The sequence below is a fragment of the Hyla sarda genome, chromosome 2, assembly GCF_029499605.1.
Source record: "Hyla sarda isolate aHylSar1 chromosome 2, aHylSar1.hap1, whole genome shotgun sequence".
Taxonomy (NCBI): Eukaryota; Metazoa; Chordata; class Amphibia; order Anura; family Hylidae; genus Hyla; species Hyla sarda.
This window is the reverse complement of record NC_079190.1, coordinates 75,084,902-75,100,771: the sequence shown is the minus strand read 5'-3', so window position 1 is coordinate 75,100,771 and position 15,870 is coordinate 75,084,902. Positions and strand designations below refer to the sequence as shown.

Below are 15,870 nucleotides of genomic sequence, written 5' to 3'. Positions count from 1 at the left end.
TTCTTATTTTGGGATTACATTTTTCGGCTTTGGAGGGCCAAGTTCTTGTTTCCTGTAAAGTTATTTCACACTGGTTGTCCTGGGACAAGTTACCATTGCAACTTTAGGGAGCTCTGTATAGAGCTTTCCCAAATCTGATGCATCTAATGTCGTGTCCTTAGATGGCTTGTGGTAATGTGGGTATTATAACAAAAGTTCTGAATTCTTTCTAAAGGTTCCAAAGATTTGGTTGTTAAAGCCCAAGTTCTGGCTGGTGGAAGAGGAAAAGGTACATTTGAAGGTGGCCTGAAAGGAGGAGTGAAGATTGTCTATTCGTAAGTATTATCAGAAATTATTTAACTTTTTCAGCAACAAAATTCTGTGACTGTTCCTTAATATATACTTTCAATGGCCAGAGGCCTATTTTCTGTTTCTTCTCACCCAAAAAGGGATCCTGTCCTCCTTTTCATGCTGCCCAAACCATAGGCAGCATGAAAGAGGGACATACACTCATTACAATGGCATACCAAGGTTACAGCACAGGCGGAAAATGGGCTCAGAGTCATTGGGCGGTGACTGGCAGCGGTTTTTTTGCCCCGCCAGCATTAATTGATGGATCTCTACCTATGCACAAATGCTCTACACCCATCACATGCTGCATTTGTTTCCCTCCAGCTGACAGGTTGGAAACCACTGGCATACTGCAAAGTATGCATGGGCCCTTTGTTTCCTTGTGAGAGCTAGCCTGCTATTTTTTATTTCTCTTAAAGAATATGGATTGCATACAGCTTCGAACACAATTTGCTGGGATTCTAGAATATATTCCATTTCTTTCTGGGGCTTAAACATTGATGTTAGTAAGTACAACAGTTGTATATGCAGTATTTATTCTTCCCCTTTTAAAGAGGTTATCCACCATAAGGTGATTTTAGTACGTACCTGGCAGACAGTAATGGACATGCTTAGGAAGGTCCTGGTCTTGTCTTGGGGCTAAATGGTTATGTTGTGAGATTACCATAACACTGTGGCTAGCTTTTTGTGAACTGTTGTTTCCTGTTTGAGTTTTTCTTCTTTTCCCTACAAATCTCATAATTCCATTTTTCTCCCTCCCACACATCAGCCACCCCACTCATTGAAACATAAATTAGCTGCATCCATTCAAAAGACCTGTGGTTTTCAGTCAGGGTGCCTACAGCTGTTGCATTAGTTGCAGATTGATCGCTCCACCCATTGAAGCAGCCAGGCTCCCTGTCATCAGCTGACTAGTGAGCCAGGTCTCAGCCGTATTGCAACCTGGGAAAAATCTGAGACAACAGTCATTTTGTATGCTGTTAAAAATAAATATTGGGGTGAAAATCACAGAAGAAATGTGAGAAAACAGTCACACACAGGTACAGACACTATATTATGAACTACACTAACTTTACAGCCCCTGTAGCATAGTCAAAAAAAAAAAAAAAAACTCCTGGAATATCCCTTTAAGCTGTAAAACAGAAGCTACCAGCTTTGTCCACAAGGTGGAGCTCTGTGCCTGTAGGCTTAATAAAGCTGTTTATCAACTGTACAATTTGGTATAAGCAGTCACTAATTTCTGATCTGCTTTATGTTCTAGATGGGAGCCTGACATGTTTTATGAAAGCTTCCACCTTTTTGGTTCTATAATCCCATCACATCCTGTCACCTTTGTCCAAATAAATGTAAAAATTTAACTTTTTTGTCAGGTCACTCTAGCACCCGGTCATCAAATTTAGATCAGCAATGGTGGACGTACAATCCTATGAGCCTCCACGACCCTTCTTATTGTCACCTAGAGACTGTTCTAGGCAATAGAAATACCAAACAAACCACTGAGAAAAGCTGAGTCCACTCATAGATCTTGCACATCACCATGGCTTTACCTCGACACACAGCCTGCAGCTTATTGAGCCCTTTTGTAGATAGTAATAGGTTAATTTGGAATCAATCCCTCCAGCAGCTTCAATATTCCTCCCTCCATCAGTGGCCCGCTTTTCAGCATTCTGAACACCTCAGAAAATGTAGGCCTATTTCATTGCCTGCACCACAGGTCGATTGGGGTACATAGTCCCTCCCTGGGAGTTGATGGCAACTCATCATGTCAAGCTTGATGTGAGGTCACCTGTAAGCGGAGAACCCATCCTTGGGACTTGTTGCAAGACCAATCTTGTGTAATAGTTACCCCACATTCACTATGCTCCCACTCAAACAGTTTTAACGTCTTGTTTTTTGTCCTCATTCAATTCTTCAGAGTTTTCGATTTCCCCTTAGCACTTTATATTTTTTTGTTCATAAATTGTAAATCCAAGTGAAATCTACCAGTGTTTAAGCCATGGCACCTTGGTAAACCCAGTCCAGGACAGCGGACAAATTTAACACAATTGACTGTCTGAAAGCAATAACCATCTTAAAGGAGAACTGTAGTGCAATATAACTTATCACCTATCCAAAGCAGAGGGGATAAGTTGTAGATCACAGTGAGTCCAACCGCTGGGGGGGGCCCCCCCACGATCTCCTGTACGGGGACGCAGCAGTCATGCCCCCTCCATGTATCCCTATGGGATACATGTAGGGGGCGTGCCAGCCGCCGCGTCATGCAGGAACAGAACGCGCCATTCCAGAATACTGCCACAGCCCCGTATAGGAGATTGCGGGGTCCCCCCGAGATCTAATATCCCCTATCCTTAGGATAGGGGATAAGTTTTATATTGCACTACAGTTCTCCTTTAACTCATACTTAACCTCCTTCGCTAGATCCTAAGAGGCAGCTGAAGGTTTTTGCTGCCATATATACCTCCCAAATCGTTTTCACCATTGTTTAGATGAATTCAAGGTGGACGTTTCCTTTCTTTGTCCAGATAAGCAAGATTGGTGTCAAAAAGTTAGGAATGTCAGGCACCAGGACAGTGCCCTTGTAGAACTAGGCATCTTTCTAACCCTTGCTTGGGAGATAAGGAGCTTTCAAAGTTTCATCAACACCTGGATAACCAGGTTGAGATGCTGCAACCCATGGTTTGTGAGCCTTTCAGGGATGGAGGGCTCCTGTCCCACAGCCTTCCTAAAGAACCTACTTGTTGCTGTATATGACAGGAAAGAAAGTTCTCTGTCAAGTACAGCAGAAAGAGATAACTATGGATTGTCTCTGAACCTCCCCATCTTGCACATTTATAGCCAAATTCCTGAACTACCAGGAGAGCGATGTTATCTTGAGCTTTGCCAGGGGTAGAGCTGGGTGATATGGGCCAAAATAAAATAAACCAATTCCATCCCCCTGGAAAAAATTATTTTATAATTTTTTTTTTTTTATCTGCATTTTCTTATGAAAAATAAAATAAAACACTTGAATGGGATTCCTCTAACATTCCATTATAACTCCCGTTATTGCAGCCGAAGATGATGGGAGAAAAAAAATGTCATGCACAAATTTTTTCCCCTGCTATCTTCCTAAAGGACATCACCTTCCGGGCGAAAACGATAGTGTGAAAGGCGCCTTATCTGTGTACCCTCTAGACCAGGGGTACTCAACTGTTGGAACGTGGTCTAGATCTGGACCGTGGCCACCAATCATCTGGACTTCCAGCTGGATCTCCCCTCATTAATTTGTATAGGTATCTTCAAGATACCGATACAGTGTTCCCTGCCCGGCCATCCGGCGCTTCTCCTATGATGCAGGCAGCGCGATTAGCACTGCCTGCATCATCTGCTCTGGCCAGGCCTGACTAGAAGAGGCCAGAGCAGCGCGGGACCTGGGATGGGAGCCAAGCTCTCAGGTACAAATTTATGTTCCCCCACCTGTGACTCTCCAGTTGTTTTAGAACTACAGCTCCCATCATGACCTTCTGTCTGTGACTCTCCAGCTGTTGCAAACTACAACTCCCATCATGCACAGAGTCACAAAGTTCATGTAGGGGCACAATGGCATCCTTCATTCTGGTGGCATAGTGGCATCATTTATTTCTCGGGGGGGCCACAGTGGCATCATTCAATTCTCGGGGGGGGGCCACAGTGGCATCATTCAATTCTCGGGGGGCCACAGTGGCATCATTCAATTCTCGGGGGGCCACAGTGGCATCATTCAATTCTCGGGGGGCCACAGTGGCATCATTCAATTCTCGGGGGGCCACAGAGGCATCATTCAATTCTCGGGGGGCCACAGAGGTACAATTAGTCGGTACAGGGCACAGTGTTTGTTGATTTTTTTTTTTTTTTTTATTATTATTATTTTTTTTTTATTTTATTTATTTTTTTTACATTTTTTTATTTATTTAGGGGCATAGCGTGTGGCGGTAATATTGCAGGGGGATGGTGTGTGGCAGTGTTACATTCAGGGGTACAGTGTGTGGCAGAATTATTTTCAGTGGTACAGTGTGTGGCAGTAATATACCAGGGGTACAGTGTGCGGCAGTTTTATATTCAAGGGCACAGTGTGTGTGTTCAGGGGCACAGCATGCGGCAGTAATATACCAGGGGTACAGTGTGTGGCAGTATTCAGGGGTACAGTGTGGCAGTATTATATTCAGGGGGTACAGTGTGTGGCAGTATTATATTCAGGGGGTACAGTGTGTGGCAGTATTCAGGTCATATATCCGCCACACTTCAGTTGCTCATTTGCTCTTTCCTACATGGCACTGAGGCCGCTATTTGTGAACCAGGCCTTGGCATACAGCTCGGACCTTCACCGGATGGCAGACCTGGATAAGCGGACCCTCACTAAAAATAGTTGAATACCTCTGCTCTAGACCATTATATTTTTTGTATCTGTACATTTAGTGTAGCTTAAATATTATGTTGGACATAAATATAACACTAGATAGAGTATATAGGAGTCGCTTGATGGTCTGACCAAAGGATCACTTTAAATAGGCTATATACAGACAGCAGAAGTTCCGCATAGATGCATTAATTCGGCCAGGAATTCTGCATTTCTGCATGAATAAATAGTGCACGTTTAAAAAGTGTCTGTGTTCATTACAAAAGTCAAATTTCACCACGAAATTTGTACAAAATCCGCATTATGCGGTGAGAAAAACCCCATTCACTTCAATGGGCTTCCGCAGCTGAATTCTGCAAAAATATAAGATGTGACTTATATTTTTGCAGAATTTTAGCTGTGGAACATACACAGTGAAAATTCTGCTATGTGAATGGGACTGCAGAATTCTACTGAACTCCATAGGCTTGATAGACTGCTCTCAAGTATTTTCTCAGTATATACTGGGTTATGTATGAGCATATTTGGCTATTAGGTTTAAAAAGTTGGACGCCAAATAACTCTTTAGTGCTCTGTTATGGTATGAAATGAAACCACCGGCACCGTTTGTTTTCCTTCAGTGATACAATAGGACAGATAACTGGAATCATGGTACACCTTACTTCTGCGGTTTTTCTTTGCTGTTACAAGGCTGCATCACTTGCCTCCTGTCAGGCTTTCTGGACTCCTAAATTGCCCATTGAGATGGCCACAGCCTTATTTTGGTATGGGCACAGGGCTTAATTCAATTTGCCTGTTACAGTGGTCATAATTTAGGATTTTCCAACAACTGTGAAATTAAAGTTTCCAAACATTGCCAATCTCTAAAATAATACTTTACTATGATTATGCAGCTATGACCTTGCTCTTACCCTGTTTTGTGCATGGGTTTTAATTTATTTGGGGATTCTAATTTTAGCTTTTAGTAATAAGGCCATAAATGTTCTGTTACCATAGGCAAATAAAGGCTACAGGGGGTTTATCATTTGCCTCTTTTATACAGCCATTCGTAAGAATACTCTTATGTAAAACACAGTCGCATTATGTTTAATCTGTAGTATCTAAGAATATGCTTAACAAGGCTTTTGGTGCAACAAGAGCGTGAATTTCTCTGACTAGAAGTGTGCTCTGAGATGAAGTCACATTGTGCACAAATTTGAGATGTTTCTTGAAAAAATTTGCAGTATGTAAATATCACCTTGATATTGCTCTGTATTTGCTTCTTAGTCTGTCAGATTCACAGACTGGGAAGGGGGCATTACCCAGCAGGTGTGAAATCATCTGAAGCCATACAGGGGAGAACTTCCTCCCTCACTCTGCTACACACAGCCCAGAGCAGTTTAGTATGTGAGATGAGCTATGATTGGCTAAGGAGGGGGGGAATGTGCTCTGGACAAGTAGGGAGACACCTAGTGGCAGCTTTTTTTTTTTTTAAACACAAAACATAGAAAAACATTTTTTTTATTTTTTTTTTTAGAAAGTACATTTAGTACATTAGAAAGATTTTTTTTTTTATTTATCATAAGGAATGCACTAGCAATTTTTTTTTTTAATGATGGTGCCCATTTAACATTAAAACAGACTGTCTAATATTGTGTAAGCCATGCCGACCAAAATAGCTCACTCCCATCAATGCAAGGACCCCATAAGACTTGTTTTACTAACACGTGCCCCAGATACTTGATCGGATTGTAATCTGAACATTTTTTTTCACTGTGGCCAGGCGCAATATCGTGCTGAAAAAGCCACTGCCATTCAGGAATACTGTTGCTATAAGGGGGTGTACATTACAACACGGTTAAGGTATACACACTAGGCCTTGTTAAGGTGTACAAAGCCTTTTAATAGTTTTGTAATTTTCAATAAAGATTTATATATATATATATATATATATATATATATATATATATATATATATATATATATTGTAGGGCTATTAGTTAGGAGTGCAATGCAAAAAAATAAATACGATTTATCAGACAGGCTATCTTCTACCTTTGCTGCATCTGATTGTAGCCACTTTGGCATAGACATGGGGCAGCTTTGACTATACAGCTCCTTATGCGGTAAGCTGTGATGCCCTGTGTGTTCTGACATCTTCTATCGTAGCCTGCATTGTTTTAGCAGTTTGATGCACTCCCAGATAACCTACGGTAGAACAGACAGGGCTTTGCTCCTAAACACATCATTGGGCCTTGGGCACCCATAAACCTTCCACAAGAGAGTGTAGTTCACAGTTGGCACTGCCACACTAGGATAAGCCAATAACGTGCACTGCAGCCAACACTCGCAGACCTTCACTCGTTGCTCCATACGCGTGCTCATCCAGAAACCAGATGCAAATCAATTAAAAGAAGATATGGAGGCACCTGGGTCACCGGCGATATATTTTTCTTACTAAATCAGGTCACGTATTGTAACCTGATTTAGGAATAAAAATATATCGCTGGTGACCCGAGCAGAGTGTCTCCATATCTTATTTTAATGCACCCGTAACCCTGTTTCCAGTTCACCAGTGATCCATCCTTGGACCACTTTTAGTAGGTACTAACTACATACTAGGAACACCCCAGAAGGCCGATCATTTCAGTTTAGAAAGAAAGGCAAAGGCGCCCCATATGGTAGGTTAAAATGAATGAAAGCCGCTCACCCTGGGTGGTTGTGTACCGTCATACACAACAATGATTAGCGCATAATGGTAATTCAGGATCACCGTCTGCAGCCCTCCAGCTCTGGTAAAACTTGCAGGTAGGATAGGCTTCAAGGGAAACAGCAGGATTAATGCGGCGCTGGCGAGACACAGTAAAACACAGTAAAAACAGATTTAATGACAAAGATGCGACATGTTTCGCTGTGCATGCGCAGCTTCTTCAGACTTAACAAGGTAAAGTGCACAATTATATAAAGTTCACAACAAGGTATATAAATGTGCACCTTACCTTGTCCTGCCTGAAGAAGCTGTGCATGTGCAGCGAAACGTGCTGCATCTTGGTCATTAAATCTGTTTTTACTTGTTCCTGCTGTGTGTGCCTTGGTCCCATCAGCACCGTGTTGATCATGATCATTTCACTTTGCCCAGTCAGGGTGCATGCACACCACGTTTTTGCAATACAGTTCCTGTATCAGGTTTTTGATGAAAAACGGATTCCTCAAAACCAGACTAAACTGTATCAAAACGTGTGTACAAATTTTAACCCATATACGGTTGAAAACCGCATACGGTTTGAAAAATGATGTCAGGTTGCATCCGTTTTTAAGAAAAAAACGTATACATTTTTAACTTTTCACTCCATTTTGAATAAAGTTTCACTTGTTTGATTGAAATTCCAAGAAAAAAAACTGTGCAAAGTCAAAAACCGTATGGTGAAAACCGGATGGAATCGTACGCACATACAGTTCTGTACGGTTCCCATTGACTCCCATGTTAAAAAAAAAAATAACGTATACGGTTTAATACAGTTTTTCACCCGGACCAAGAAACGTGGTAGACTACAGTTTTGGGTACTGGTAAAAAACTGGACAAAACCGTATGAGATGCAAAACGGACTAAACTGGATGATGCGTTTGACTTACAGTTTACAATGTTAAGTCAATGCATACAGTTTTCTATACAGTTCCATACGGTTTTTAACTTGAAACCGTCTTCGGGAACTGTATAACAAAAACGTGGTGTGCAAGCACCCTCACTCAGATGTTTACATTTGCCCATTTTTCCTACTTTAAACACATTCACTTCAAGATTGTTCACTTGCTACACAGTATATTTTACCCCATGACAAGAGGCGCTGTATTTGAAGACTTGTCTGAGATAAGGAAGAAAAGTTGCTTATTTCTTAACTTGAAATGAGCTGTAAAACCAAATCAAAATCCTAGAGAAAAGGGGCTTTGTTCCTGGAAGAAAGAAGCTGTGTTTTCGTTATCTCATTCTATTTTTTATATGTAATTGTGTCCAGCCCGCTCTGAAAATGTCAAAGATGCGCAATTTATAAAGGTGTCAGTGTCGGGAATGCTTCCCATAATGTTCATGTATTTATCCATCTGTGCAGGAGGGCATTGGAACTGAAGGGCAGGGTGCTGAAAATAACAATGCAGTGTTCTTTACTCATTGTCTTTTCTTTCATTTCAGTCCAGAAGAAGCCAAAGATATTTCCTCACAGATGATTGGAAAAAAGCTGTTCACGAAACAGACAGGAGAGAAGGGCAGGATATGTAACCATGTGTTCATCTGTGAGCGCAGATATCCCAGAAGAGAATATTACTTTGCAATTACCATGGAAAGGTCATTTCAAGTGAGTTCCTTTCTTGTAAAGTTTATAAGTCCTAGGGACTGGGACTGCTGCGGAGAGCAATCCTGACCAATTTCTCGCTCAGATAAATGAAAATGACTGTGATCGGCTTCTTCACCCCCCTCATCCATATATGATAACACTCCTTAATCCAGCATGAATGGAACCATTGTGATGCCGAATAATTTTTTGGATGTTTAATTTGCATTTATTTTGGACTGTTTAAACAGTTTTTTGTTATTGGTAAATGCTGCATTGGCTGGAATAACTTTAAAAAAAAATTATTTTTTACCTCTTCACCCATCTACAAATTCATTATTACATGTTTTTAGGATAATTTTAACTTATTACATTTAAATTTTTTTTTTTTTTTTTTTTTTTTTTTTTTTTTTTATAAAGCGACCCTAAACTGATACCCCGGCCATGTTGCATAATTATTGGACTCAACAAACAGTTTAGAAAATATATTTTATAAGGTGACCAACCCCTTTAATAGTGGTTCCATGGTAGTGGTATTTTTATTTATTTATTTATTTTTTTGCAGTTTCTCGTTAATAAGGTTGGTTATCGCTGCTGTAGACTTTCTGAATGCATTGAAAGATATGGACCTGGCACTTCCATTAAAGCACGTGTCATTTAATTTCTAGAGCAGTGTTTCCCAACCAGTGTGCCTCCAGATGTTGCAAAACTACAACTCCCAGCATGCCTGGACAGCCTTTGGCTGTCCAGGCATGCTGGGAGTTGTAGTTTTGCAACACCTGGAGGCACGCTGGTTGGGAAACACTGTTCTAGAGGTAAAAGAGAAATAAGGAAAGAAGTCTTTAAAGACATATTCCTATCTAGACATTTATACTACTTCTGCAGAGTATGCCATAAATGTCTGTCCCATGGTGCAATGCTATATACATGACTCCTGTTAATATCAATGGGAGTTCTCTAAACTGCATAAACGGCCTTGCTGCTGTGTTTTTTATTTGTTCTCAATCCCACAAATATCAGACCTTTATGGCATATCCTCGTCCTCAAGATGGGGTGCAATGCCACATATCAGACACTTATAACCTGTCCGGTGTATATACCATAAATGTCCCAGATGTGAATACCCTGTTTATGTGAAACTTCAGCTAAGCCAAACCTAGATCTTATTGTTGTGAAATAACGGCCAAAATGTTTTTGACAACATTGGCCCTCATTTACTATTCTAAACCCGACTTGTTTTGTCTGTTTTTTTTGGCGCATCTTTGTCTGCGACATGTCGCAGACATCGTGCGCCAGTTTGCGACACGATGTGACATTTTTTTCCCAACGGACACGATGTGGATTCTCCCAAACCCGAAAAAGGGGTGTAACCCGACATATTTGAGCTTTCCCACGTATTTATAAAGGTTTCCAACCCGAATTTGTTGAATTGTTGTGGTTTTTTTCCCGACAACTCAGAGGAATTGGAAACCAAAACCGACAAAACCCACGTGCGACAAACAGGATGCGACATAATAATAAATACCAGGGGAAAAAAGCAGTCGGGTAAGAAAGCAACATAGACTTACAACCCGATTTTCTAAGTAAATGAGGGCCAATGAGTATGTGAATGGACCTTCTTATGGTGGAAAGCTACAAGTGGATTAAACAAGAAGAAGAAAAAAGTTCTTCCTTTTAGATTTCTTATTCTTTTTGGCTCCAGAAAACCTTTTTGTGTGAAACCACTGGTCTTGAATGAACAGTATAGCTGCAGTTTTGCATCGGTATTTTGGCGGAAAGTCTTGCTCAACCACAGATCTAATAAGTCCAGGATTTGCAGCTTTAATACAGGTGCAGACATGTGGCCATATTATGCTTGTCTGATGGTGAATTTATTGTATTGTGTAATGAAGTCTGCTAATGATGGAGATGCTGTCTCCATGAGACTCCGAACTCTAATATGCTAACTATGTGTGCCTAGAAGTCTTTTCCCAGAGCAGAGCCGGTATTTCATCTCCTCATCTCTGCCTGCAGTGATTTATCACACTGTCAGATGTTTAGCAGCCACTATTATCGGGCCCTGGAGAACAGATACCTCACAGTTCTTTCCAGAAATCTGCGAGCGCTGTAAATCACATCACAACAAACATTTTAAAGAATTCCCTATAGGTTTTGCTCTCATTTCCTTTTAAATGTTAACTTGTTTTTAATCAAAGATGTGTTGAAAATGTGACTAAGTTTCATTAAAATTGATAAGAAAATGAGTTCTGCTGGTTAATTAATGATATTCATAGACTATGGAAGACTGTTGAGGAGACATAAGATGCACCTCTTTCTTACTGTTATTGGCCACCCATGACTTTATGGGTGGCCAATAAAAGTATTAGAGTATGTTCACATTGCTGAATCTCCGCTCGTTTAATTCCGTCTGGCGGCTGCCGCCGAAAACATTTTGGCGGCAGGACCACGCGGCACTGTGAAAAAAAGGGAACATGTTCTTTCTTTGTGTGGAACTATTTCAGCGGTGTGAACGGGTCTCGCGGAAGACCCATTCACACTGTTGGGAATGTTCACTGCGCGGAATTCCACTCATGGAATTCTGCAGTGTGAACATACCCTTTGGCAGAATTTTATGTTGGTGAAATCCAGATGGTCCCCACCAATGTCCACAAATTTGATGTATTAGTTGCACAGTCCATGTGCCAGACTTACTATACTATATTCTAGCTTCAAGCTAAAGTATATAAAAGGATAGGGAAGCAGCACTCCTTGTTGAGAAAGGTAGAAATAGTGGGTGCAAATGGCCAGAATCCCAGCTCACAGGAATCACAACTTGAATATAGCAAACAGAAGGTTGTAGCACTCCATATACAGTGAAAAAGCAGTGGTGTTTATTCCAGCTCAGACATCAAGGCAACGTTTCGGCTGCATGCAAGCAGCCTTTCTCAAGCCCTTGGCTTGAGAAAGGCTGCTTGCATGCAGCCGAAACATTGCCTTGATGTCTGAGCTGGAATAAACACCACTGCTTTTTCACTGTATATGGAGTGCTACAGCCTTCTGTTTGCTATATTCAAGCTAAAGTAGATATCTAGAATCATTTATATCCCCCGAGCTGTGCGGGCCACCACAACCCCTTCAGCCCCTCCAAAACATACTATTATTTTTTTTTTCATCCCTTGTGTATGGCCCTTGAGGTACGTGAGGTACAATACCTCCCTAAAGTTTCCATAACACCCATTGAGCTGGAGACAGAATTGGATAGCTGTTAGGGAAAGCAAGGAGACATGCCGGGCTGTAGCACTTGAGCAGCTCAGCCCTGCCTCTATGAGAAATCATTTTATTTATTTATTTATTTATTTTATTTATTTATTTATTTATTTATTTATTTATTTTTGGCAGCCACCATCAACTATCCAAAGGTGTCTGCACCTCTTAGAATTATTTGCTATCACTTGTCTTAAATGGAATCTGTCAGCTGTATTTGTTGTTAATATTTGAAAATACACTTTTCACTGTCCATAAGAATAACTGCTGAGATATTGCTGACATGCGATCGGGAGTTACAACCGGGTGAAGTGCGCAGTACCGTGTGCCTCATTCCAGTCCCTCAAAGCCCAACCTTTCACTGCATAATTTAATAGTGAAAAGGTCTGATTTCACCAGGACTGAGACCTACTGCAATTTCAACTTTTGACCTGTTTGAGCAACATGTCAGAAGTTATTCTAAATAACAGTGACTCTTTAAAATTGTTATTCATCATATACAATTTGATGGCCTGTCTACTGCCATGGCCCCTTTAAACATTGATGGGGAGATGGACCCCTACCAATCTAATATCCATGCCCTGTTCAGAGGATAGGCCATCATTTTTTACAGGCTGCATAACCATTATAATGTTTGTAATACCTTGACTCTTAAGGCTTATACTGTATACTGAGCATTCATGGCATCTCAATAGGAATAATTCAAACATTTATATTAATTGACTAATGGGTTAATGCAGCAGTTCTACATGACATATGGTCAGGGAAGTGTCGCACTATCACACTGGGTCACAAGGTGGCAGCAGTGTACCACACAAACCACACATGCTTTTTATACATGAAGATCTGTCTTGTCAGTATCGAGCTCACCTACCTTTCATGTGGAATGTTTGTAACTGACAGCATCTTATAGTTTGCTTGACCTAACTTGCCTTCTGCTAGGTTTCTGGCTATTTATATTTTATTTAAAAATAAATAAAAAATTCTCCACATTCAGGGTTTTATTTATTTAGTTTTAGAGAATTTTTTATTGGATTTTTACAGTTATTGCTGAAGTAAATGGATAATGCTGGTGTGTGTTTCTTCTAATAATGATAGGGATCGGAATTGTCTGGTGACATTCAGCTATTCACGCTTCACTCTGGGTGTGGGAAGAGAATTATTCATTGCAATGCAGACAGTCTTTCCAATCTGTTCCCGTAAAGTCTGCAGAAAACAATTGTCTAGAATATTGCTGTATACTATAGCATTTAGAGGCCTTTGCAAATATGGGGTCGAGATCACATGGTGGCAACGTCCCTGACTTATAGTTCCCCTTAACCAGCATTCCAGGTGGCACTATGCATCCAGGCAGAATGTGTTCTTCATCCATTATTTCAATCTATCTTATCAGAGAAAGTATTTACACTGAATTGGTCCATTTAAAGCAATAGACCCGGCACGGATGCCCTGTGGTATACATTGATATACCATTCTCCAGGCTTCTTGATCTTTACCACAAAAATAAAACTACCATATACATTTTATACATTTTATATCTGTAACTTTGTATTTTGGGTAATCAAATATTTTATCTTAACAAATTAAGTTAATTTAATCTAATCATACAGGCTTCACATTTCGTGCTGTTTATTATGTTCCTTTTTCTCTTTTCTTTTAGGGTCCTGTGTTAATTGGAAGTTCCCAGGGTGGGGTTAACATTGAAGATGTTGCTGCTGAAAATCCTGATGCCATTGTGAAGGAGCCAATAGATATTGTACAAGGCATCCAAAAGGAACAAGCTGTTAGGGTAAATTATTTTGCTTGAGAATCATAAACGAAACATTTCATGTTTTGTTTTGTTTTTGCCTATATCATGCACACTTACCATCATTAGTCCTACATCGCCTTTTTTGTTTTGTTCCAGTTCAGCAGGATCTGTGTTTTTATTACTGTAATTTGGTCATATATGATCACAAGTTTACAAGATAACTCTCCAAATCTTCCAGTGCCTTATGGTTAAAACAGGATGTCAGACTCCTGTGGATGAATTCCTGTGGACTACAGGATGACAGCATCACCTACCTGATCCCCCCCCCCCCCACAGCTCCATCTTCTTTCTTTATAGGATCAATATAAATAGTAGTTATAAACATCCCCTGAGGTTGTGTTCACACATTGGGTTTCTTGCTGCCTTTCTTTTGTTTTTTTTTTCTGTCATTTTCCCCAAATCATGGCAAAAATGGAGCCTGTACAGCAGTTGTGCAAAAATTTTAATTTTGAAAAATTGGCTAAAATGCAGTAAAAATAGGTGAAAAATGTTGCAAAAATTCAACATGTGAACACAGCCTAAAGATTTCAGAACTCCATAAAACCCCCCGATTATGATTTATAGGTAAAATCACTTTCTCCTCATAGCAATATTTCTCTTAAAACACTCACTTTGAATAAGAAATTGCATCAGAACTGCACAGTTTGAACTGACACCAACCAACTTAGGAGTTCATTTGGATGATCTCAAGCATTAACAGCCTGATATGATAATCAGCTAAAAGATTTATGGGAAATGTAGGCTGCTTTATAGAACCCACATCAATGTCCCACATCAATGTAAACCAAAATGGAACCTATCCCATGGATGCCACATCAGCAAGAAGAGGTAAGAATAAAGCTTACATAAATACCTTCTCATTAATCTCTAATAACAGTCTATGTTGCAATATATAAACCTAAAAAAAATCCTGCAATGTTTATTTAATAAAACAGCTTCTTACAGAGAAAATGACTTCATAGATCACCTTTTTGTATTTTATTTTTTATTTTATTTTTTGCTTTCATAGCTCCAGTACAATTGGTCAGGCTTTTAGTACTGAGATCATCACAGATCTCTAGTCCTCGCTAGCCGAATGAATTGCATGACTGTGCGCTTCACTCCTCCGGTTTGGCACTCATTGCAGTAGACTGGCTCCATTATAGTTTATGGAGTCTGTCACTTGCATTGTGACAGACTGAGTATTAAGCTGGAAAGTGAAAAGCACTGATACGCACTTCACTTGACTATTTCTTAAGGTCAATATAGATCGGGGGCCTCACACTATATAAGAATTATATATTATCTCGAGGTAACCCCATGTGCCAAAAGGGAACAAGATTATAGGATATGGTACAGTCCTCAAAAAAATATTATAAATAATATATATATATATATATATATATATATATATATATATATCTATATCTATCTCTATGTGACAGACTTGTATATAATTAATTACGGTTTTATTAAGAAAAAATTGTGTAAATAGTCCAATCAGGGCCCTTGCTATGGGTTAATGATTAATATTATACAGTATAGAGGAGAAAAATAGTAAAGATATAATGGAAATGAAAAATAATAAAAAGTAATAATAAAATTGTCTGTATAACAGCCACCTAGTAGCGCATTGTTACTTATGTAACCAGTTCTTGGATAGATTAAATAACCTTTTGTTCTCTGCAATATATATTGTTGCTATTTGCAAATGAAAGTTTATGCAGTATTCACAAAAAGATAAGTTTTATCTCGTTGATGTTTGGTGCTCTGCCACACTCACCGCACCGCTGATTTACGAGGTCCCGGGATGGTAACCCTGTAGTAGC

General features: G+C 39.9%; 1 protein-coding gene across 1 annotated transcript in view; it reads left to right on the top strand.

Annotated features, from left to right (window-relative positions):
- The window catches only part of SUCLA2 (succinate-CoA ligase ADP-forming subunit beta), a 108,958-nt gene that overhangs the window by 39,599 nt on the left and 53,489 nt on the right, over positions 1-15,870 (top strand). Inside the window, exons 3-5 of the mRNA XM_056562097.1 lie at positions 215-314; positions 8,871-9,033; positions 13,913-14,041. Of these exons, the coding sequence (XP_056418072.1) occupies positions 215-314; positions 8,871-9,033; positions 13,913-14,041 (392 nt within the window). The remainder of the gene's footprint in view (positions 1-214; positions 315-8,870; positions 9,034-13,912; positions 14,042-15,870) is intronic.